Raw genomic sequence first — 26,169 nt, forward strand, 5'->3', positions numbered from 1 at the left:
CACGCACATCTCTGTTTTGTGACCTTTATAAGACTGTAAATATTCTCATTTAATATCTATTTTTATAGTTCCTAAGATGACAATGGTGACACCATCCAGTGTTCTTCTGGGCTCCAAGCACCTTCCTCTGAAACCTTTATAATCTATAAGATCATAAAGTACCATCTCAAGATCAAGGAGAGTAAAAATAATGGTATACATTAATTTAGCTTGATCACACATCAAATCATAAGGGAGAACTTAGAAGTCTCCAAATCTATTACAGACTGAATTGTATTACAACAAATTCTTTTTTGATGAAAATCCTTGTGTAACAAATTCCTAGACTTTTACTGATGGTCCATATCCTGTATTCAAGTAAAGTGTTTGGTTTTGTTTGTTTTTAACATTTTAGTTAGCCAAAAACACATGACTGATCCTTTGGAATTTACTAATTGTAATTCCAAGAGACTGAGACCAAGGTTCTGTTGCCAAAGTTGCAATCTTTCTTTAGAAGGACACTTCAAATCTATATGCATCTTACATACTTAAGTCGAACCCAAACTACAAGGTTCTCTGTTAAACTTAGGAGAACATTGAAAAGTCTCCTTTCTATTCTTATGTCTTCCAAAGATTAAATATTAAGCATGTATCCATCAGGACAACAAACAAGATCACTGAAGACACTCCATAGGGCAATGAAAAAATAGCATAACTGTTTATTTTTATACCATTCACAATGCTAGACAACACTAAACCTTGCCTGAGGTGGCACATACACCAATCAACCCATAGGTCTAAAGCCTCAGAAACAATCCATACAGATATTGCTTAAAAAACCCTACATACCTGCCCTCACTCAGTTTCAGGAATGCAGCAAAGGTCACAGGGCAGCTCTAACACATTGCTCATGTCTTATTTCCTGATTTTGCAAATGCAAATTTACCGTATTGGTTCCAATATTGGCTGAACTTCCTCCACTCTCCCTTCTCCCCTTAAAAATTTTGGTATATAAGAAACTTTAATGCCACCTAAAGTTACACATTACAGAAAGCAGAAAGAGAATGACAATGAAAGTGACAAAGAGCAGTGATGATAAAGTGAATTTTAAAAAATGTATCTGAATCTAAAGAAATGTTTTTAAAAGCCTTTCACAGTAAATGTATTTTTATAAGGAACTCTAGTATTTTTTTTCAGTTTAGAATTTTTTTTTTCCTTTCAAAAAGATGTTAATTTAAGAGTGTAGCCTATATCTGGACCAATACGGTAACAGACTGAAAGCAGATCTAGCAACAAGGGGAAAATTTCTCCACCCTCACCCCCCCCCCCCAGCAATTATAATTTCCAAGTCACTTTTGTATCCCATTTGATTCAAATACAGTGACATTTCACATGGCAATCTCTTTGCATGAGTAAAGATAAAAAACATAGGGAGGGAGGTGTCAATGAAGACCCTAATAAGCAAATAAGTAACAAAGAAGGCTATGACATTGCCAGGCACAGAAGGCTTTCTTTGATGCTTGGAAAGTTGAAATACTTCTAATGCTAGGTGTAGGCCTTCACAAATCTTTTTGATTCTGCCCACAAAGTACATCCATCTACAAAGTTTATCAATAAGCAGAGCACTGTTTGCCTCCGATCCTTTCCCTAAAAGGGTGGAAGGTAGGGACAGGGAAATCAAACCAATCACATTTTAAGTCTAAATGAGGACTTCATTGAAGACATTTTCAGAAATATTATTAAACAGGTTGTGTAAATTCTAGCAGGAAGAAAGTAAGGGTTATAAACTACAGGACATAGAAATATGGGCTGAGCCTCTGCTTTTAGATATCATGGACTATAAGAATGAAGTTCACCACCTCTTCTGTACTGTACTTAAGTCTGCTTTTCCGACAGCTAAACCTTTCAAACTGTTTTGAAAGTAAAATTTTGTTTCCAAAGGTTGATCTGTCTTCTCCTTTCATCTAGCTGGCTCGGGCTGCATATAAAAGAAAGAAGAGGAGGTATCAGTGTCCCTATGCTAAGGTTGAGCAAAGTACCAAGAGAAAGAAATCTAAACTTTAAAAAAAGTAGCTGGAGCCACATTTTATTTCATTTGGGAATGCCAGAATCCAAAAGTTTTTGTGGGGTTACTGTTAGCTCTATCTTAAAAGCAACACATTGATAGCCCCAAATAAGGTTTATTTTGCAGAAATTCAAGTCATTCTTCCTGTGGGGACTTGTTTAGGAATCCCATCCCACTCCCTCTTCTCCAGTGGTAGTTTCTCTGCTTAGTCTAAAGATAGGTACTACATGGCTGAGGATGGCCCAGGAGCCTCCTTCTTGGAAGGCACACAATGAAACCGCTCTAGTCTTTGGAAAGCTAACAAAACCAAAGAGATGCTTGGAAGAGGATAAAGAGAATACTTTCCAGACATGGTGAAGGTAGTCTTCCCTAAGAAATACAGTCTGTACATTTTCAGTAACATCTTGACCCCATCACCTCACTCAACTATTCAAGTAAACTTTATTTGGTCACCCAATTTTCAGTTCTTCAAAATCAAAATTGTTTCATTTCAAACAATTAAAATCCAACAAGATAAACACCTCTGGAGCTTAAATCAGCAAAGCTATCAGTTACTTTCATCAAGAGAAGAACAACTTCTTGGAGGAAGTTGTGATTAGCAACTTTAAACAGAAAGAAATGCATGATATTACAAACAAATCATAACAGTTAACAAGAGTTGCTGAGACGAGGGGAGAAAGGATTCTTTCCCACTATCCTAGTGTTTGTTTTGTTTGGCCACAAGTTTCATCAGGGCAGAAAATACAGTGGTTAGAGAGAACTTACTTGGAAAAACCTACATTAACTGAACACATGACAAAAGAGGTTATGAACTAGCTAGGCACAGAAGGCTCTCTTTCTAGCATCCAGGACATTAAAGGCCACAGCTCAGAGCAGTTCTGCTCCTAAATCAATAAGCTAAGAGGAATAAGACTGCAGCCTCTTAATATTAACGCACACTTTATTATATTAAAACCAGGCAATGGTCTGACAATAAAAAGGCTGCTTATGGAATACTGTTATGTTAAACTTTAATTACAGAGGATATGAAATCCTTACAACGAATATTTTCCCCAAAAGAGTTTTAATGGAAACAATTCTTTTTCTGACTTGACAGCTGCTGCTTTTTATGTGGATTTACACAAATACTGAATTTTAAAAAAAGCCTCAGGACACAATAAGTTGTTTTTATTTAAGCTTGTATCCACATCGCAGCAGCTAGTGGTCCAAGACAGTGAATCAGAAAAGGCAGTGATTTGCCAGGGAGTTCTGCCAGCCAAATTCTGGGATCTGCAATACACCCAGGTTTTTTCCCCTTTCAATCTTTGTTAAAAAGCTTGAAAGGAGGAAGTGCCAAAACTAAATCAGTACCAAATTCAAATTGAAGGTTTTGTTCCCGCCATTGAATTCCAAACCTGTTATTAAGCTATGGCATAGAGCAATCATGTGAACGCAATGCTTGTCAAGTCACATTTCTTCAATTTTCAAGAACAAGTTCGATTCTTTCAATTGGAGTGTGTGCTTAGAGAGTCTTCAGGCAGCCCTTCCTTTTAACTATTAAAACCTTTGCTAAGCTGGCAGATCTGAGCAATCCTGGGAAATTACTGCTCTTGTCACTGTATCAAAAGCTGAGCTAAAAACACTGCCCGCTGCCAGCATCCTGGAATGGCACAGGGCTGGTGGAGGGGGTGATCCAGGTTTGCAAACAGTTTAGATATTCATTTCCCAGGCTGGTGATGATTAAATGTAATTCCAAAAATGAGAAGCAAAAGGAGTCAGGGATTTTTTCCAACCCTACCTGGGTTGGCTACTGGCCAGAAGCAAGGAAGTATCACTGAAATGGGGAGACTGATTTTAGGAAAGAGGAAAGAGCAGCACCCCATGATGAAGGTGGGGAAAAGAGAAGACACTGAAAGAACCCTGAATCCCTCACCAAAGGCCCATGTAAGAGAAGATGAATGAGTGGGTGGGAGAGGGATACAATCTATGCATTGGCCAAAGGTTGTGGGGAAGTAAAATGGCTTGCAGGGGCACCATTTAAAATGGAAAGTATTTAATAATAAAAATAAAGACACCAGCATTGTTAGCCTTTACTAAAGCTAGCACAAAGGGAGGGGTGACAGATTAGCACACACCCTCAATAGTAGTCCATTAAGCTTCCTGTGTCATACGGGAAGTTAAAACCTTTGTGTCTACTTTAATAAATGGCTCAGTGCTGGAATGCTATTGCAAAAGGGTAAGGATAGGGGAAGGGTGGTGGAATCCTTGGCCATATAAGCAGCAAGGTGATTGTGTGATATATTCTTTCACAGTTGAGTTAGATGTGCCACACTGGTTATGACAGTAATAAATTTAAATAGACTTTCTTGATACCAGAAGTTCAACTAAATGGACAGTGGTTACACATGACAAGATTATTTGTTATAGCACAACTTATATTTCAAATGAAAAAAATTAGTATCATTTACAGTATCTTAAGATAAATCGCCTTTGAATGGGAACTTCCTTTCCAGTACTTTGAGGTCTACAAGATGCATCTAGAAAATTTACTACTGTGGAAAATGAAGACAGCTTAAAACTGAATAAAGGGGGAAGATTTTTTTTTTTTTTTTTGATTAATTGCTGTAACATTGTCCTTCAGGCGGCTGAGGAAGCTTCATATTTTCTTTAGACATCATTAGACGTCGAAGCTCTTGCAGAACCACTTTGATGCTATATGAATTCTGCCATTTTGCTAGCACGGATATGGCTCTTGGGTCCACCTAAAAAAAAGAATTCAAAAAAATTTATCAATTTATAAAGCTCTGTAACCTCTCATCTATGATAATGTGTATTAGGATTCAGATGCTATAAGCAGTAATTCTAAGAAAAATATACTTTTTACCCTTTTCTTCCAAATTTGTCTTCTGACAATATAATCACTAATCTTAACTTTCATATGATATTCCAGGCAAAAAAGCTAACCAGATTTTAGGGTGCTGTGTCTGGGACAAGATAGGTAATAGTTCCTTTTATATTTTGTCCTACCCCAATTACATTTTGAATACTGTGTTCAAGGTGGAGGACTAGATTTTAGGAAGATCACTGAAACTGGAAACTGTCCAGAAGAGGGCAGCCAGAACAGAGAAACAGAAACAAAATAAGATATTTGGTTGAAAGAACTGTGAATGTTTAGCCTGGAGTAGAGATTTCAGGGGAAGACTATGAACAGGGACTGGTGGGATAAGATATAGTACCTGTTTTCAAATACATGAAAGGTTGTCATGTGGAAGAAAAAAGATTAGATTTTGCTTGTCCTCAAAGCACAAAACTAGGACAAAAGGTTAGAGGTAACAAGAAGGTAGATTTTGGAAAGATGTAAGAAAAAATTTCCTAACAATAAGAGCTATCCCAAAGTAGAATGGGCTGCAGTTTCAAGAGGAAGCAAGTTCACTTTCACTGCTGATCTTTTCAAGAAGAGATTGAGAAACTTTGTCAGGGATGTTGTAAAGGAAGGAGTTCTTACAGGAATAAGTTGAACAGACAGACCTCTGAGGCCTCTTCCAACTGAGATATTCTACTCTATAGGAAGGTAGCAGTGTTGGTCCTACCATTCCTTCCAGCTTTCACCTCTCTGCTTTTGAAATTGCTATTACTGAGGGGAAGAAAATCCTGAGTCGTCTTCTACTTTTGTTTCTGTTGGAGATATTCTTAGTCTGGGAAGGTTGCCTAATTGTTAGAAAACAGTTATAATGGGTTGTATAAGGAAAAAAATTGAAGGAAGAGGGAGGGTAGTTCTCATAGCCAAACAACTGACCAAACTACTTGAGACTCTATTTTGTTCCTAATAGACCTATACTCCAGAATGAATGGATTAGCGGTCCCTTTCTCTCTACTAATGCCACTGATCCTTCTTTACAAGTCTTTTTGTTCTTCACCTTTTACATCAATCTGCCTCATCTAGCAGGTTCATTCTTAAATTACCTATTATCTTCAATGTGCCGTGTTGAGAAGCATACAAAGATTAAAAAAAAAAAAAAAAAAAAAAGTCCCGACCCTAAAGAAATTTATGATGCAGCAGAGATACTCATAAATAGTAAAGCCTGGGACTACAGAGATATAGTCATAAACCTTAACTTTTAAACTTATTGCCTTGAATTACAATACACTTATAATTTATATAATGTTTTAAAGAGTGTTACAACAAATCTGTGGAAATTAGTACAAGTAGCATTAACCCCATATTACAGATCATTAGACCACAGATTTAGGATTAGAAGGCACCTCAGAGGTTATTTAGTCCAACCTAATCTATTTCACACAGAAAAAGTGCACAAGATATACAAACTGAGGCTTAGAGAAGGAAGTAGCTTGTCCAAAGTCACAACAATTAACAAACATTTATCATGTCTTTAGTATGTGTAAGGTATCATGGATCCAAAAGCAAGAACCAAAAATTTAAGTGTTAGAGATGGGGTTTGAATCCAGTTCTTCTGACTCCAAGGCCACTATCTTTCTCTCTATCCTTTGCCTTTCACAGTCATCTCCAAATGTTTGTTGCACAGAAAGAACATAGGAAAACACAAAAGATTTGTTACAAATACTAGTATCACTCCTCTTTTCCAAATGCATGTAACTTGGAAGTATAGTGTAGACAGCTGGGAAAGAAAATGGCCAGCATATTATTTGTCTTTGTAGCTTCTTCAGTGCTAACCAATGTCTGAATGACATGGAATTGTAGATTTAGGTTTACAGAGATCTACTAATTTGTAATAATTAACATAGTTCTTCTTTCTCTATTATCTTTACAATTAAAAAAAGCTAAGTTTTCTTTTTTAAAAGTTCTGATGATTAAAATTATTCTTTCAAGTTAATACTATGTGATTCTTATTCTAGAAGAATATAAGTGAAGATAAGAGGGAAAAATACAACTTACCACTCCATTAGAACTATTTACTCCATTCATATTAATTTTTGTTACAAATCTTACAAATGGGGGGGCTTCTGGATATTTAGGTCCACACTCTATTTTAAGGCTGTATATTCGGTTTTCATAAATTGTCTAGAAAAAGAAAAGGGGCATATAGACAATCAACAATCAACTTTGGATCATGATAGTAAACATCTTAGAACATGAAACATTCAGTGAACATAGCACCTGAAATAATGCTTTTGTTTATGGAATCAAGTATACTGGTTTCAAATTAGTTATGTATTATTATCTTAACCACCAAAAAACTAATTCTCCTATTTGGCATGGTAGCATGAACTAGTTTTTGATCTGGTATATATGAATGCTACAACTTTTATTAAATGAATTTCAGAAAAAGGAATAGCAGTCCAATCATTTATGTACCAACCAGATAAGGTGTGTCTTCTACTACACTTCTACTTTAAGACCTGATAAACCATCTCAATGTGTGACCTGCACTTTCCTTCTCTGGCCTTTAGATTAGTCATCTATAAAACAAGAGGGAACTCTTCTAGATTCATGCATTCCTGCTCTCTAAAGCTTGAGATCCTTTTCCAGTGCTAACCATGTATATTCTCCACGTAGGGGAGGCAAACATGGTAGGTACAGTGAATGAGTAGTGGATTTGGAGTTGGATTCAGATTCTATTATTTATTATCTGTGTGACTATTGGGAACGCATTTAACCTCTCTCAGCCTCAGTTTCCTCATCTGTAAAATGAAGGGACTGAATTTAAAGACTTCTAAGTTCACTTCCAGCTGTGTAAACCCTCATGTCCAGCTAAGCAGCCTTACACTCATTTGGTGGCTTCCTTTCCAACAGTGACATCTAGTGGCCAGACAGAATAATCAAGTACATAAAACATTTACAGAAAATTTTCTGCCCAAATCACATATACTTTTGCTTAGGTAAGAACAACACATCTTAGACAAACCTTTAAAATATACCACAAAATACATGAAACAAATGCTTAAAAACTTTAGTCTGTCAAATAAATGAAAATGCATGGCTTAAAATTCAGCAAGTACTCTTTAAGTATATATAGAAACTTAAGACATAATGTATAGTTTTTTTTTAACAAGATTTTCAGAGAATTATAAATTTTTTTTTCAAAAAAAAAAAAAAAAAAAAAAATTCAAAACAGAAAAATATCACTCAAGGTAACAAAACTAAGAAAATAAGTAGCTTAGGTCTGGGTCTAGTCCCAGCTTGTCCTTAAACCTTCTGAGAGATCTTGACCTAGAGTTTTCCCATTTCTGGGCCTTCAATTTCCTCCTCTTTAAATAAGAAACAGATATGAATATCATGGCATACTCTTGTGTTATAAGAAATCACAAAGACATGGTTTCAGAGAAACCTGGGCTGATTTGCATTAACTAATGCAGAGTGAACTAATTTGTATAACAACATTATGAAGGAAAAAAAACTCTGAAAGACCAATGATTCCAGAGGATCAATAAATGATAAAGCACAAAACTTCATACCCTCAGGCTCTTAAGATAAAAAGATATACATTTTTGGACAAGGCTAAAGTGGGAATTTGCTTTGTTTGCCTACAAGTATTTGTTTATAAGGGCTTTTCTTTTATGCCAATGTAGGGCTGGAGATAGGGTAGAACTGGGGCGGGGGGGGGGGGGGGGGGGGGGGGGGGGGGAGGGGGGAAAGGAAGGGGGAAAGATAGGAATAAGGTACAGCCTCCCTCTCAAAAGAAAAGGGCCATTGAAAATTTTTTTTTTTAAATACATAGAGGAAAGGGAGGTAAAAAATAATCACAGAAAAAGAGGAACTTTGAAAGTTAAATGCTGAATTTAATAAACATTTTAAAAGAAAAGCAGCTGTACATAAAAGGGATTTGCAGTTTTATATATAATCCTTTTTTCTGTTATTTTTATGGACACACCCTTTTTATTTGATGTTTAGGTTTAGAATACAATAAATTAGTTCTAAAAAAAAAAAAAATAGGAAGAGACTATATGATCTGAGGTCATCTAAACAAAAAATTACTCCAATTCTCCTTGATACAGAAAAAGCACTGAGTAACCTGTCATTTTTTATATTTCATAAAAGTTGATAAAATATCAAGCCAGGAATCCAATGTGGGGGGGGAGGGGGGAAGAAAGAGCAAGAAAATCTAGCTTGAGTTTTGTTGTATTTAATTCTATAAGGAAAAATGATGAGGTCCCAATATCCTCATGGACATGAGGTACAGTTTAGGTTTCCTCTATCCTAGGAATTCAACTAATTTCATGATTTAGAAATGGCTGTGTTGTCCACTGCTCAGTTATCAGCAACAATGTTTTTATATCCAGTATCAAGTACAGAAATCATCTTTTTTGTTGGACAACAACATATAAGATATTTAAAAATATCTATTATATGTATAAAATAAAAGCTAGAGATAAGGTCACTACTAGAGAAAATTTTGGGGTTTTATTTTTATTTCTTATGAGCACGACAGAAACTTAATGAAAATTCTGAAATAAATAAAAGTCTCCCTAAAGATAACCAATAAAATATTGTGCTTCAAAGTAATGGATATTCTTTTAAGATGCATTTTAAAAGTTAGTGATAAAACAAATTTCTTTGTGGATTAAACTATGTGTGAAAACATGCTACTGTAAGTGGTAAAAATGTAATCACTAGTTGGAAACCAGCAGAGATGTCTTCTGAAAGCTGATTATTCTCAGCCAATGGATTTTCAGAAAAATTCATTGCTCTTTCTCCCTCAATCAAGGTGGAGCCAGTCGGATGTCTGTTAGCATTTCGTAAACAGGTTACATTAAAGAGGTAAGAAAGTGATTCCTGGCTTTGGGATTTGAACAACTTTCTTTTGAGGAAAACTTTATGATTGAGACAATGTCTTAGAGGAAAAGGTGAAGTAAGCAAGTACCCTATATCTACTCCTTAACAGTGATGTTAATACTATATGCAGGCAATATATGTCCATAAGTCAAACATTTTTTAAAAAGTTTTTCTTAAGTCACAAAAGCATCTGTAATCAAATATTCTTTGCAACACCTTACATCTCCAACAGCCAACATTTAAGTGATTCAGTTAAAAATCACATGTGACTTTTATCACCAAAGATCACCAAAGAATCAAAAATTACAAATAACTTAAAAGGTAATGGAGGAGCAGCTAGGTAGCAAGTGGATAGAGTACTGGCTCAGGAGTCAGGAGGAGCTAAATTCAAATCTGGCCTCAGACACTTGACACTTACTAGCTGTATGTCCCAGGGGTAACTCCAATTGCCTTTAAAAAAAAAAAAAAAAAAAAGGCAATGAAAAGGCTAATGGTGGATACCCACCTACTTAGCAGACTGTAGCATAATAACCAGAAAAGGATAATGTAGCAATAAATGAAAGACAAGAGTGAGACAGACTACATTAATGTTGCTGAGATAAAAGGCAAAGATACTAACCACCCTGATGAGATCAGACATCTACCAAAGTTAAAAATGATTCAAAACTCAGAGGATACTACTTTAAATGTAAAAATCACCAGTATTCAATATGTATGCAATTAATCTAATACTGAAAAGATTAACTTGAGTAAGTGGGAGAGTAATTTTTATTCCATAAATCTTATAGTTCATAGTTTTTAGTTTACAAAGTACTTCTTCCTATATTATCTCATTTGTTCCTCACCAAACCTATAGAAGTTGGAATGACAGGGATTATCTCCATTTTATATGTATGGGAAAGGATGGGGGAAGCAGAGTGACAGCTAATTAGTGGAAAACAGAGAATTATCCCTATCACACTGACATGCACAACATTACAAGCAATAACAACAATAGCAAAAGATTATATATTTCTTGAGGTTGAGGCCTAAGTCCTTCTGGCGAATTTTTTCTGAGAGTAACAAATGAAAATGCAAATATAAATAAAGCTAGCTTTTTGTTACAACCTATGGAAGAGTCACTCAGAAATGATAGAATTTTCTCATACTCTCAGAAACAACAAAGTGACAGAATTGGATATGACAAGTGCTAAAAAAACAAAAACCAAAAATACCCCAAAACTTGTAGGTGATTCAAAAATTATGATAGCCATCCACTGATAAGCATTTCTGCCTAAGATGTGATATTCAATCACCTCAAACTTCACTGTTTATATTAAGCAAATCAAACTAGAAATTAAACAAGAGTGCTGATAATAAACACTTTTCCTTATCATTTAATGATTAATAACATTTGAAAGAATATTGTATATATAAACTCAAAATAGTAAAAAAAAAAAAATTCAGTTTAGAAAATAAACTATTGTTGAACTTTTCTATAACAAGGTTAAGATATTTGTAAAGCAAAGTAAATCTTAAGTTACTGCTTAAAGCTTACTCTTGGAGGCCCAATAATCATTCCTGTCCATCTTGTAAGTGTCATATCTTCATCATCTTCAAGACCCCAGCTAACTGTTCCATCACCTACTCCTTTCTGACCTTCTTCAAGTTCTTCCAACAGTCGGAAATTTCGAGGGACTTTTACTCCTAAAATGAATGAAAAGAAATTTAGTATACTGATAAAGCCAACAGCATTTTTGAGGTTGAATGTTTGTTTCTTGAGTCTTATGAGAGATAAGTATTTGGGGGAAAGAGGGGAGTGTTACATTATTGTCTCAATGCACTGAGATGATTTCTCTCTTCTTAACTGGGAAGCTACTTTTGAGTACACTATTTCATAAAAATTCCTTTCTAAACTCAATAATGAGGAAGGTAAAAGGGACAAATTACTAGGAACTACAACTGAGGTTAGGATATTAAAATAATATAATAGAAACAATGTGGAGGGGTGTTCATCCAAACTATAATTCAGTGTGTTTGCATTTGAAACAAGGTGGCATTAAAACAATCGGGGAAAGCTAACCTTAGCCTGATGGTCACAGGCTTCTTATTCCTTGGACTAGATGGTTCCTCCAACTTTGATATTCTATATTCCAAGGTCCTTTTCAGCTCAGATTCTATGTAATACTTATGAGTTTATATATATAAACTCATATAGTTTTATACTATATGAGTTTATAGGAATATATAATTTTTGAAGTTAGATATAGAACCAATTAGTGATATGACTACATTTGTTCTATTTAACAACAACAACAACAACAACAACAACAACAACAAAAAAAAAGATATAAGACATACATACTTAGGTGTTCTAACAAAATTATCCTTGTTTAGGATAGAAATGAATGTGAGTTTGGTGTTTAAGGTTACTATTCAAGTCTAGTGCTTTCTGGCCTTGGCCACAATATAAATTACAATGCAAGGCACAAGGATGTTTTTAGCGATACTTAGAGTGACCACAGAAGACTGTGTGGGAAAAGTGGCTCAATTGGCTCTTGGAAATGACTTCAATAGGTAAGAGATGGAAAGGGGGGTCCCTATTGAAGACATGAGAGACAAGTCATGGGGTTAAAAGGTAGTATGAAAGCAGCAAATAAGTAGTCCTCTAATTTGCCTGGAACACAATTATATGAAATAGGCAGCATGAGATAAGGTTGGAAAGAAGGGTGAAGTTGGTTTATATAAAAAGGGTCTTTAACCTTTGGTTCTTAACCAAGATTCTTAAACATGGGTAAACTTTATTATTCTGAGAAGGGGTCCACAGCCTTTACCAGATTGTCAAAAGTCTGTGAGACTAACACACACACACACACACACACACACACACACACACACACACACACACACACACACACACACACATACACACACACACACACACACACAAAGAGACTAACACTTAAGAACTTTGGCTGTAAATAATGGAAAGCCACTGTATGGATCTCTGAATTGAGGAGTTACTGATGAGTGACAGTACATTAGTAAGTTCAACTGGGCACACATTGAGAAGAATAGGACCAGAGAGAGGAGAAACTAGAAAGAGGGAAAATACTTAGGAGTTACTGTAGCAGTTCAGGAGAGAAAAGGTAATGAGGACAGTAACTAGAGTGCTGAGAGTAGCAAGGAGGAGATAGATGAGTTTTGAGCCTGAGTGATTGGGAAGGAAAGATGATGATGAATTTTGGAAAAGCTGAGCTTGAGGTATTAATGGGATATATAGGGACCTGTTTTACAGGTTGTTGAAATTTTATTCAATTCAACAAGCATTCAGGAGCCCTGCATTGTGTGAGGTCCTAAGGATACACAAATAAAATAGTCCTTAAGGAGCTTCCAAACTAGTAAGTTTAAAGACCAACAATAAGTTGTAAGTACAAAGAAAAGATCCAAAATAGTGACATAAGATTAAAGGGAAAGATTCACATTGCTATTGAGACCTAGGGCAAGGCACTTCACTTTTCTGGGTCTGTTTCTTTATTTACAAAATGAAAAGTTTGGCTAGATTTTCTCTAAACTCCCTACTAGCTTTAAATTTTATACATTATAGTTGAGATAAAGTTTCATGGAGAAGGTGATGTGCAAACGACTTCTGGAGGCTGGGGGAATGATGATTTCTATAAGTCAGAGATGGGGTTTTATGATTTTTATAATTAACATACACAAAGGTAGGGGCAGTAAAGTCCAAAACTGACTGACATTAATCAATGTGCTATGGCTGAAATAGTACAAGGAGCAAAGTAGTAGGAAATATGGCTGGACAGGCAGGGCCTTGAATGCCAGGCTAAGGGATTTATTTGAAAGGCAATGGAAAGTCACTTATGGTTTCTTTAACAAAGAAATGACATGGTTAGAAAAGAAGAGTGCTCATAGAGATTTGAGTAGATGGCCATTGAAATCTCTTCCAACTCTCCTCAAATTCTGTGATCAGTATAGAGGAGAGATAATATGGAACTGAATTAGGGTAATAAGAATTGGATTTATGCAGAAATACTAACCATCCATTTGGGAAGAAATCCAGAGTCACTGCTGCTTTTCCTTTTAGGCACTTAGCATTGCCTGTTAATGAACTTAACGTTACCTGCACCTTGTCACTCATTATACCATTCATTAGTTGTATAGATTTGAGCAAAGCATAATCTCGGAGTCTTAGATTCCTCATCTATGACGTGAGTATATTTTGTACTATCGATACTTCTTGATAGTAAGGAACATGTTTTACAAATCTTAAAACAATGCACTTGAGAATGGTAAATCAAATATTTTTATTAAAAAACAGATGATTTTAGTTCATCATAACTACTTTGAAGAACATTCCATCTTAAAACATGATTCAAATTTGATTCAAGTTGCAACACATGCATTAGAAATAGTTCAACATGCAGAAAAACTTGGTATAATTGCCTTTTAAGTAGGCTGGAAAAATCCCAAGTAGATGTTCAACAATATAAAAACTTCAAAATAGCAAGAGAATAAGAGTAGGATTATTAGTGTATAAGGTATAGAATGAACAGCTTAAAAAGCCAGTTCAAATATTTAAAGAATCTAAGTAAATTTACCACTCATTTCTTTTATTTGAGAATAAGGAGGGAAGACATGGAATGGAGGCAAATATGAAAACACTATGATCATTGTGTGAATGGGTATGCAATAAATAAAAATATAATATTGTCACAAAAAGTATTCCTTTATTTTTCACCCAAATGCATTCATTGAAAACCACTCGTTTACAAAGAAAAGCATGTAATATTTGAAATCAGATGACTTGGGATCAAGTGTGAGTTCTCTCATTTTTATTAGCTTTGTGACTGTGGGCAGTGTGATGCTAAAGAAAGAGTACTGGACCCAGAGTCAAAAGTATCTGGATTTGAATCAGTTTTGCTATTTACTATGGGTAAATGACAACCTCTCTTGATGCCAATTTCCTCATCTACAAAATTAGGGTTTAGACCAGCTGAACCTTGAGGTCTCTTCTAGTTCTAATACTGGGTGTGGAAGCTTATTATTGGGAAAACATCATTCTGCAAGATCCAATCAGCCTATATACTCCATTTCATCACTTACTTCTGTCTCTGATTGAAGGCTGGGATCCTGAACTCAGAATATCTTATTTCTCACCGGCTGACTACTCTGGGACTTTTCCTCCATGTCTCTTTGTTGGGTACCTGTGGATTCTTTCCCTCCCCACAATTTTTCTGCTTTCTGTTGTGTGTAGTATTCCTCCACTGGACTATAAATCCCTTGAGATCAAGAGCTTACATTTTTTGTGTAACTGTGTCCCCAGCTCTTAGCACAACATCTGACACATACCTTAAATGTTTCTTGTCTAAAATACTTGAGCTTTCTGAGCCTTGGTTTCCTGATATATAAAATGAGGAGAAAGCCTGCTCTATACTGGTAGGGCTACTGTAAGGAAAATGTTTAAAGATCTGTAACGCATCATATAGATCTGAATTTTGTGGTGCAATGGAAAGAATTCTGGATCTGGAAACAGGAAGAATCAAGTTCAAATCCTATACTGGAAACTTACAAACTGTGTGTGACCTTGGTCAAGGCATCCTGTCAGTCTCAGCTTTTTCCATTTGTAAAATGGGGTTAATAATGGCACCTCCCTCCCAGATTTGTTGTAAGGATAAAAATAAGATAACATTTGTAAAGTGTTTTGCACTATAAAAATGCTATGTTAATTCCAAGGAACTAAGACTCATTTCCCTGTTATGAAACCAAGCATAATTCCATAGACATTTTAGGGCAAAACCACCTTGACTTGAAGTCCCAGATCTGTTCACCACTTGCCGTGTGCCCTTGGACAAATTACTCTGCCTGAGTCTCAGTTTCCTTATTTGTAAAAATTAATGGTAGAGGGGGCAGCTAGGTGGCAGTGGTTAGAGAACCAGCCCTGAAGTCAAGAGGACCTGAATTCAAATCTAGGCTCAGACACTTAAGCTGCTGTGTGACCCTGGGCAAGTCACTTAACCCCAATTGCCTCAGCAAAAAAAGAAAGAAAGAAAGAATGGTAGAGATCACTATCTCTAAGGTTTCCCCTGCCAATCAGATGAGAGTAGGTAGGTCCTTCAATGTATAATAAGGATCACGTGTGTGGATGGTTCCCTAAGCATATTATTCATTTTTAGTTTATTTTTCTAAGTAATAAAAAGGATTTTGTATTAATTTAAAAACTGATTAAAAGCTTATCTGAGTTGCAATAGCTAATAGAAACCTAAAGATTTCAAGTGAAGTATTGTTATTCACAAACGCTTAAGTATTCATTAAAAGTTTTTTCCTATAGCTAAAAAGGTAAAGTCCCTTGGTTCTAGTAAATAAATTATAATGTGCCTAAGAACAAGTTGCTTAGTAGCAGGACCATTCATTCATGAGTTTAACATTTATAGCATACTTCACTCAAGAATAAAGATTTCCAAGCATCTTCCTACAGCCTCAGATTTTGCTAAAACACTGTGTGTTGTTCTTTTCTTCCATCTTGACCAATAATGCATCATATTTAAATTAATGCCTGACGCATAGTTATGCTTCTTGATTGACTGATATTCATAAAACATACATCTTTTTTCTTTGCACAGTAGAAAGTTAGGGGAAAGAGCTGTCTTTTTTTTTTTTTTTTTTTAATGTTGATATTCCCAGCACCTAGTACAATGCCTTAGACACAACAGTTAGATTTATGGGCAACACTATTAGATAAAATGTCTTCATAGGATTCTTCAGATAAGTTAAATGTTTCACATGATCATCAATTTTTATTACCAACAGTCAAATTTAACAGTAACATCCCTCATATCTTCTTTCAAGTAAAATTTTTTTTACTTAGCAACTACTATGTTTCCCATTCTATGCCAAGTGCTGCAGAGGTTACAAAATAAGTATCAAACACTGACAATTTAGGTACAGAGTAAACAAAAAGAACTAGTCATCATGACTAGTATTTTCAGTTTAGTCTGACCAAGAAGAGTTATTCTTTCCATTCAAAGGTGTTTATAACTTACTATGAAAAATGAAAAAGTAGTCCTGGGCTTCTTCCCCACCAATGCACCTGTTTTAGCTTTGGCTCTTCCCTGAGGACATTTCAGGAGAGAAGAGAGAAAAGAAGGTAGCACTTGTGGATTTGGTGGGAGAAATAACCCACTGGCCACCAGAGAAAAATACCCTAATTCAGATGTTTGGCTTCCTTTTTTGAAATTTTCCCAAAAATACTTCAAACTTTTCCATTAGCTCCACTTTTAGATTCTGTCTAAATTTAGAACCAAAACTCTATAATATAGGTTTTTAAACTTATTTTGATTCTGGCAGTCTGGTGAAACACTAGCTTTCCATTAGACCTTAATGAAAAAAAAAAATAAAAATAAAAAGTAATTTTTCTCTCCTATCCAAGTTCTCAGACCCCTCCCCCCAAGGGGGTCCTAAATTGAACACCTACTCTATGGCAACATTATTGCTGTTTCTCCAGCTTCTGCTTTCTTTTCCTTCAAAGTTTAAAGAAAAAAAAAAAAAAAGTATAGTTCCAAAGCTTTGCCAGGACTTCTTAGATACAAAGTAAAATCATCTAAAGGTACCAAAGAGTATTAAAGAGTAACAATGAGACTAGCTTACCTCTAAGGATTGATTACTTATTTTAAAGAACTTAAAGATAAGATTGAAAGCTAGGATGCAGTTAATTTATAGAAAAGAGAAAAAAATCAAATTGAGGAGTTTGGACTCTATCCCTGAAGATAATGGTGAGCCATGGAAGGTTTTCAGCAGGGAATAACATCCACCTTTCCAAAACACTGCTTTTATTTAAATCAGGATGAACTGATGAGAAAAATCAGTTTGATTATCATTAGGATATAAAGCAGAAACATAGGTTAGAGCAAATATATTCTAAATTTACCTCCCCAAAATTGCTAACATATTTATGGTGGGGGGGGGGAGAGAAGGGGAGAGGTAACACTGCTTTAAAAAGTGAGCTCACTATATAATTTCTTTATGGGCCTGAAGTTGAAGCTGGAAGTATGACAAGAAATCTGTGTGAGCACTGTATTAATTTGCAACTATGATTACTTTTTTACAATGACAGACAACATTTGCTTTAAGTTGTAGCATCAAGCACAGTACCTTTTATATAGAAACTACAAAAGATTTTGCAGATCAGGCTTAAATTAACAAAAAAAAAAGTTTTGCTGACCCCTATCCACTAAAATACACTATTTTCTTAAGGTGTACATACAAATATTAGCAAATATTTCTGTGCCTCAGACCTAGAATCCTAGAACAAACAGTTGGAAGAGTCACTACTAGACCTCTCAGTCCGTTTCTCAACCCCTAAAGTACCCCCAACAAATCTGAGTACACCTTTAAGTACACCTCATTTCAGGCTTGAATAATCTTTTATTATCCGAAAATTGAATCAATCAACAAGTGTTTAATAAGCACCTATGTACCAAGTGCAATATATAAGATTTTAAGAGCTAGAAAGGACTTTAAAAATTATTTAATTCTGACTCATTATGCAGATAAGGAAATTGGAGCTTACAGGGTAAAAGCAACTTTTCAAAGGTCGTACCATTTCAATTAGGACTGAAATTCTTTTTCAGTCTAGTGTTTTTCAAAATCCAGCATTCTTGTTCAGTCATTTTTCAGTTGTATCTGATTCCACATGACTCCATTGGGGGTTTTCTGGTAGAGAGAACAGTGGTTGGGCATTTCCTTCTCCAGCAAATCTCGATGAGGAGAGGAGGCAAAAGGATAAAGTGGCTTGCCTAGGATCACAAAGCTAATAAATGTCTATAGACAGATTTGAATCCACTCCTCCTGATTCCAGGCCCAGCACTTTACTCACTGAACCTTCTAAAATTAACATTTATAAAATGTAAAACAGAGCAACACAAAGCTTAAAAACTTACTGCTATTAAAAAGGTACCTATTCTCAGACAAGAATCACAAAAATCATAATGGTGTTTTCATGCATCAAAATTTGACAATCCAAGAAAAGCGAGTTTAAAGGGAAAAATTTTTTAAAAATTTCTTTAAGAACATCATATGTATTGCTCTTCTATCCCAGATTCTACCTAATATAATGGTAATATTAAAAAAAAAAATTACCAACTGAAGCACCTGAATTCAATAAAGAAAGTTTAGCTACAGTCAATTTTTGGTTTGAGGTGATTTTTAAAAGGGGATAAATAGTGTTTCTCTGAAATCAAGAAGACCTGTTTCTCAGATACTTACTAGTTGCATGATCCCGGGGCAAGTCACTTAAATTCTATTTGCCTCAGTTTCTTTCCTTAACTGTAAAATGGAGATAACAAAAGCATATATCTTGTACTTTAACATGTTTAACATGTATGAGACTGCCTGCCATCTAGGGGAAGGGGAAGAAAGAAAAAAGTTGGAATAGAAGTGTTTGCAAGGCTCAATGTTAAAAAATTACCCATGCATATGTTCTGTCAATAAAAAGCTATAATAAATAAATAAAATAAAAGCATATACCTTGTAGGACAACTGTGAAGATCAAAAGAGATAGAGCTATGCAAATTCTTATTCTCTTTCTTCTTTCACTTTCTTTTCTCACTAATATAAAAGTCACAAAAAATATTTTACTAAGATATTTTATTTCTTAATGCATTTTATTTCATTCATGAAAAAATCTGAAATTTCCCTCTATTTATTTACAAAAAGGTAATCTCAGAGAAACAATATTTAACCCCTTAAAAAAAAAATCACCTCAAACTAAAAATTGACCATTGCTAATCTTGTAAATCCATGAGACCTACAGGATTTGTAGAGATAAAGAGCTTAACTAAAACCCATTTTGGTTTCAAAGGCTAAGTGTAAATTCACTGAAGTATGCACTCTACCATTAAAATGTTAAGTTATATATGAGGTCTTGTTAAGTGAAATCAGGATTTTTTTTCCTCCTAAATTGAGTACAGCATCAAAAATAGCCATGCACCACAACTCCCATGTAAAACTATGTTATATGTATATTCATCTATATAAAACACACACACACACACACACACACACAAAACAGCTAAAAAACCTCTTTCATATATAGTACTACAATGTCTTCTGTGGAGCAAAATCATTCTTAGACCAGGGGTTGTAACTGTAACACTTGAGGTGCATGGATAAATTTCAGGGAGTTCAAGAACTTAAAATTGTTTTTGATAAAAGTATGCCAGCATAATTGCTTTCCTTTGTAATCTTATGCATCTGTTGACTTATAGTAACATAAGACATTTTTCTGTCTTGGAAAATGCTTGTTCTTGCTCTAATTCCTCCCTGTAAATTAATTACTGGAAGTGTTTATTTAAAATAGATAGATAGATATAGATGCTAATTTACCAATTAGCAGAGAAAAAATATTGCAACCACAAGAAAGGTGCATGAGAATTTGATGTGTTTCATAAATAGTATGTCATGGGATAACATTTAATCTACCTGGTTCAGTAAGACAGTAATGCATAAAATAGCTTTGCTGCATCACAAATACCAGTGTCTTTAAAAAAAAGAATCATCAAGGGATGACTACACAAGAATAGTACTGCCAAAAACGGGGGAAGGAAGAACTTTGGCCTTCACTTATTTAAAATGACTTCTCCTAAGACACATATACTACTTAAAATTTATTTTGGTTTGATTTCCCATTAAGAGAAGTCTTATGCAAATGCCAATTGATCCGGGGAATCTTGAATTACCACATCTCAGTAGTAACACAGAATTTGCAAGGCAAGATCAGAGAGAAAAATACTATGCAATAGATCAACTGATATTCACTGGGAATGTTAATACTCCATCAAAGATTCTTAATCTTTTTTGTGTCATTAAGTCAAAAGAATATTTTAAAATAGTTAAAACATATAGGTTCACAAAGGAAACTGTGTCAAAATAATGAGGGAAATAGATAATAAAAAGGGGGATAGGATTCATGTGCAAAAATATATCTAATAGCTCTTTTTGTTCTGGCAAGAAATTGAGGGGATACCTATCAATTGGGGAATGGCTGAATATATTATGGTATATGAATGTAATGGAATACTATTGCTCTATAAGAAATAATAAGCAGTCTGATTTCAGAAAAGTCTGGAAAGACTTAGATGAACTGACACTGAGTGAAGTGAGCAGAACAAGAACATCGTACACAGAAACAGCAAAATTATGTGGTAATCAACTATGAGAGACATAGCTCTTCTCAGCAACATATTAGTCCAAGACAATTCCAATAAACTCAGAATAGAAAATGCCATCTGTATCTAGAGAAAACTACTGAGACTGAATGCGGATCAAAGCATGCCATTTTCTTTCTTTTTGCTTTTTTCTCTCTCATGGTTTTTCCCTTTTGTTCTGATATTTCTTTTACAACACTGACTATGTAGAAATACGTTTTAAAGTATTGTACATGTATAACCTATATCAACTTGCTTGCTGTCTTGGGGTGGGAAGAAGAGAAAAAAATTTTGAATTCAAAATCTTAAATGAATGTTGAAAACTATCTTTACATGAAATTGGAAAAAATAAAATACTACTGAATGAAAAAAATTACTGGGGAGAAAAACCCAAGTTCATGAATCCAAGATTAAGAAGCCCCGTTAGGTGAGACTAGAAAAGTCATAGTTCATAAACAGCACATCCTGTTAGAATCATTCAAGTGTCATAATTTCTTAGAATTACTTTTTCAGACATGGTACAATGCACCAGGCAGATTTTTTTGTTGGGCAAGACATAAAATACAGTAAAATAAAGCTTCTGAGATTTTGTGCTATTATTGACAGATTTAAAAAAAAAAAAAATCCTCCCTCAAAACTAGAGCTTCTCTGAGGAAGGGGTAACCAAGATAAATGAGAAAGCAGAGGGCAATCTGATTCTTTTAAAATGTACCAACCCTTTCTAGAATCACAGAACATTAGACCCAGAAGGAAACTTACAAATACCCAATTACAAGCCCAATTTGTTTGTTTTATAGATGAAGAAATTTGTACCCTGAGAGGGCAAGGTCTGCTCAAGGTCAGAAAGAATGCAAATAGTGAAGCCTTGATTCAAAACCAGGTCCCCTACTTCCAAATCTAGTGCTCTTTTATCATCAGTCAGCAGGTGGCGAAGGGAATAGAAGGCTAGATACTTAAGTATTCATCTTAAGGAAGCTAGGAGGCGCAATAGAAACGCACTGGCTCTAGAGTCAGAAAGGCTTAAATTCCGATCAGCCCCAGATCTATATTAGATGTGACTCTAGACAAGTCACTTGACCTCTATGTCCCTCAAGTTCCTCACCTGTAAAATGGGGTTTATCCCCTTCCTCCTAGGGTTGTAATGACAATCAAATGAGTATTTTTAAAATGCTTTGGAAACCTTGAAGTGCAAGATGGATGCTAGTGATAATGTCATGGGAGTATCACCTTATCACCAGCATTTACCTCAAGAACAGGACTACACAAGCAAAATACTTTATAAGCCTTCAAGTTCTATAGAAATAGGAATTATTAATACATATGAGGAAATTAAGGCACCAAGGTGCACATTGCTACTGTTATGAGAAGATTCTCTTATTTTCCAAAGGCTGGCTATTTTTGCCTTTTTCCTATCAAATATGAGATTCACAAAAATGTTGATTGGTTTTATTACAGGGATTCTGACTCTCTGCCTAGGAGTCCTAAATATAACCCTTCTGATCTTTTGAGGATGTTACTATGTCCCCATTAGTGAGTAGCCTGCAGTCCATAAGCTGGCATGCCACCCACATTTAACCAAAGGGCCACTAAGCCTAAAATAAGTAGAATGCTGTAATAATTACAATCTGCACATTATATCTCCAAATGGAGCACAGCTGAGTAGAAAGGACCCTAAAAGAAGCATCAGAAAATCTGCAGACAAGTGACTTCACTTTCTACATGCTTCAGTTTTATCATCTGGAGATGAGAGAGAAAAAGAGGATCTCTTCTCCAATCTACCTCAAGCATATCATCATAGTAAAGGAAAAAATGAAAATGGCTGTGAAAGTGATTTGAAAACTTTTTTCCTGTTATAGAAGGTGATCAAGAATCAGATAAAATATGATATAGCATTATTCTTCAGTTTTAGATATTTAAAAAAATATTATTTGACTAGTAGCTCATGGTTCAGTTATCATTTCAAGGCAAATTAAATCCTCAGAAATCCTAGCAAGCTAGATCTTAAACTAATGGCCTGCAAATTTCAAATAGGTATCAACAGATATGATCATATTGTGTAATTAAATCCATCTAGTAGCCCTTTTCTACTCCAGACCTATCTAGAATTAGACAGCACTCATCTCTGATATGTGACTCAAAAGCTACTTCACACTCTCTCTGGAGAGTTGGGGAGGACAGTTTGGACTAAATGTCTCTAAACACCCTTTCAAACTTAAATCTCACTAGAAGCAATCTATGTCAAAGAGCTGTCCAATTCTACAAATATTTATTAAGTACCTATGCATAATGTAACAGCTCTGTTATGAGATAAACAGCCTGTACAGCTAGAGTTTTATAACCACATGTCAGAACTGGAAGAGATTCTAAATGTTATCTAGCATAATTTCTCCATTACATCTTACAGATGAGGAAACTGAGGGCTTAAGTTAATCGCCTTAAGGTCATATAAATATTAAATGGATCTAAATCTATCCAGGATTTCTTATTCCAAGTCCAGTACCATTCCACTGTTCCACTATAATTTGTACTGAACTAGCAGGAACACATCACTAACACATCCAGAATGAGCCAAGTTGTTGATGACTTTCTGAAGGGATTTAACATTCACTTCAGAAGTCCAATTCCTACTCTCTCCTGAAATTATGATTTAAGAATTGAAGGAGATTAGGAGGATTACTAACTATAGCCAGAATCAATAACCATAAAAAGAAATATTTACTCCTTTGAGAAATTAATATATGGAGTCTATTTTCCAGAGGTGGGAAGGGCAGGTTTTTAAGTATGGACTTCACATTAATGACATTTTCATAACTAGCTAAACAACACAATGGTATATAAAATCCATAACTTTGTGAACTGCTTTTCACCGTCAAAACAATAGTAACAGATTAATATTTATGCCAATATGAATATAATTAATCAAAACCAGCTTCTAACAGCTTTCAAATTACAGATGGGCAAAAAAGGGTCTCCTCATCTAACAGCTACAGAAAGCGTTTTATCTTAGTCTATCATCACCATTAAAAAACCTTTGATTGACAGCATCTCAAAGTTAAAATTAAGTGGTTATTAATGAAACGAATTCATGAAGACATAATTATAAGAAACTACCAACAGGGCGGTAATACTATGACACCAATAGCTACTGGGTTCACAATAATACACTGCAATTCAGGGAAATCCGGCAGAGATGTTATTCTAGTTTGGTTTCCCACAGCAGGCTGGCCTGACTCAGCCATTCTCTTCTAGGAGTGCCTGTTGCAGAAGCTTTGTGGATTCATACATCATTATTAAAGATGCAACCAGCACGAGATTTTCTAGCTCTAAGATAAAATGGACTTTCAGAAGTAAAATTCTACTGCAACTCTGGTGTTCTGTCTGATGTGGACAGTCATTGGAGGAGGAGGAGGAGTGAGGTTCAGGTTCCAGGTTTTACGGAGATGTTCCTAGGCAAGCCACTTCTCATTCTGAGGTTCTCATTTCTAAGATGAAGATGCTATCTGCCCTAGCTACCTTATTTGGAAGCTGTGAAAATGAAAATTTTCACAAATCCCCTCGCAAGAGGAAAGTGCCTTGTAAACTATTATAAAGCACACTATGGAAAGGTGAAAGGGCAGTTGTATCCTGGTTATGGGAGACCAGAGCACAAACGTCTCCACTTCCTCACTTCCACCTTCCATTTCACCTCCCTGCAATCCCTGTTTTTCTTCAAGGTTCAGGTGGAGCGCTACCTGTGAAAGCCGTTCCGGGTTACCTGTACAGTCACTGTCTTTTCTTCCTTGCATTACTATTTTTAAAAAATTTAAAAGACACACGTATCCTTACTCCTACCCCTCTAAGTCTTTGGAGTGGTTTTTAAGCTTTGTATCATCAGCTACAAAAGCACTAGCCTAGTGCCTTGTAATTCCGTGCTTAATAAATGTCTTGTATTCTTTTCTTTCTTCTTCAGCAAATTCCAGCAACTCCATCTCTTACAAATGGTCCCAACATCAAACTCCCGGAAGACTGCCGGTGGAAGGGCTAATCTGAGGCCATCTCATTTCTCAGAACCCCCCAGTCTCCCATAGCATCTCTCCACTCCGAACAGATCCTTTCACGGTTCCTCCTCCCTCCCCCCACTCTCTCCACCCCTCGCCAGAGCGCAGACCCCCTAACCCCCTCATGACTCCTTCCGGCCCCAACGCAAACCCCAAGCAGTTTCCCAGTTTTCCCCTCCCCCCCACCTCTGCAAAGTTCCCCTCTAAACGCAGACTCCTGCACGGTCCCCCCTCCCCCAAACACACAGCTCTCTGCAAGGTTCTCCCCCTAAACAGGCCTCGGACCAGCCCCCGGATTTGTGGAAGCTTGCTCCCAAACACAAACCCCACTAAAAGTCGCCCCCACACAGACAGGACGCTACATGGTACCCCTTAAATAGAACCCCCAAAACACAGCCCTTTGCACAGTCCCTTCCCCCAAACACATATGCCCCGATTCCGCTCCTCCCCCAACACACAGACCCCTGCAGGTCTCCGCCCCCCTCCACATTTCTCTCCGGTGGGCTCCCGGACAGTCCCTCCGAGCACCCCGACTCCAGCCCGCGTTCCCCGGCGCCTTGCAGCGCCCCCCTCCCGGCTCCGCTTCCATCCTCCCCGCCCCCCCACCTCCGTCCCCGCGGCCTCAGCCCCTCGCTTCCGGCCCCTGCCTCCCGGACGGCTGCCCCAGCGGGGGCCGGCACACCCCCGGCGCCCGAGGGCCCGCGACAGCCCTCTCCTCGGGCTGCCCAGAGCGTGCGCGGCCCCGGGCTGAGGGGCTCGAGGAACCACAGCCGAGGCCCCAGCGCCCGGGCGCCGCCTCAGCCCGCGGCCCCTCGGCCGCTCGGGCCCCGAACCCGACCCCAGCCTTCCCGAAGCGGCGGCTCTCGGAGCCCTCCGCGTTCCCCGCGGCACAGAGCCCGTCCGGGCCGACCCCCGGGACCCCAGCTGCTGGCCCGGGCCCCGGCGCCCCCGCTCACCCGAGCCCGTGGTCGCCGCCATCTTGCGTCGCTGCCGCTCGGAGTCCGCCCCTTCTTCTCCGTCCGCCCCTCCCTCTTCTCTTATCCCCCTCCCTGAGCGGGGTTCCCTTCTCCGCCCCGCGGACTCGGCGTGCCATGACGTCACGCATGACATCAGCACGGCAGGGCGACGCAGCCCTCAACCAGGTCACGGAGAGGAAAA

General features: G+C 36.8%; 1 protein-coding gene across 2 annotated transcripts; it reads right to left on the reverse strand.

Annotated features, from left to right (window-relative positions):
* Positions 1-2,468: 2,468 nt before the first annotated feature.
* UBE2V1 (ubiquitin conjugating enzyme E2 V1) lies at positions 2,469-26,084 on the reverse strand. Of its 2 annotated transcripts, XM_074288586.1 has the most exons (4): positions 25,968-26,084; positions 11,314-11,462; positions 6,939-7,064; positions 2,469-4,785 (listed from the first exon to the last, which is right to left on the reverse strand). In XM_074288586.1, the coding sequence occupies exons 1-4, from the start codon at positions 25,987-25,989 to the stop codon at positions 4,639-4,641; spliced, it is 444 nt and encodes a 147-aa protein (XP_074144687.1). In that variant the 5' UTR covers positions 25,990-26,084; the 3' UTR covers positions 2,469-4,638. The 2 variants fall into 2 exon arrangements, with proteins under 2 accessions (XP_074144687.1, XP_074144688.1); XM_074288587.1 differs by lacking the exon at positions 6,939-7,064 and having other exon boundaries at positions 25,968-26,073.
* Between the last annotated feature and the right edge of the window lie 85 nt (positions 26,085-26,169).

This window comes from Sminthopsis crassicaudata, chromosome 2 (genome assembly GCF_048593235.1).
Source record: "Sminthopsis crassicaudata isolate SCR6 chromosome 2, ASM4859323v1, whole genome shotgun sequence".
NCBI lineage: Eukaryota > Metazoa > Chordata > Mammalia > Dasyuromorphia > Dasyuridae > Sminthopsis > Sminthopsis crassicaudata.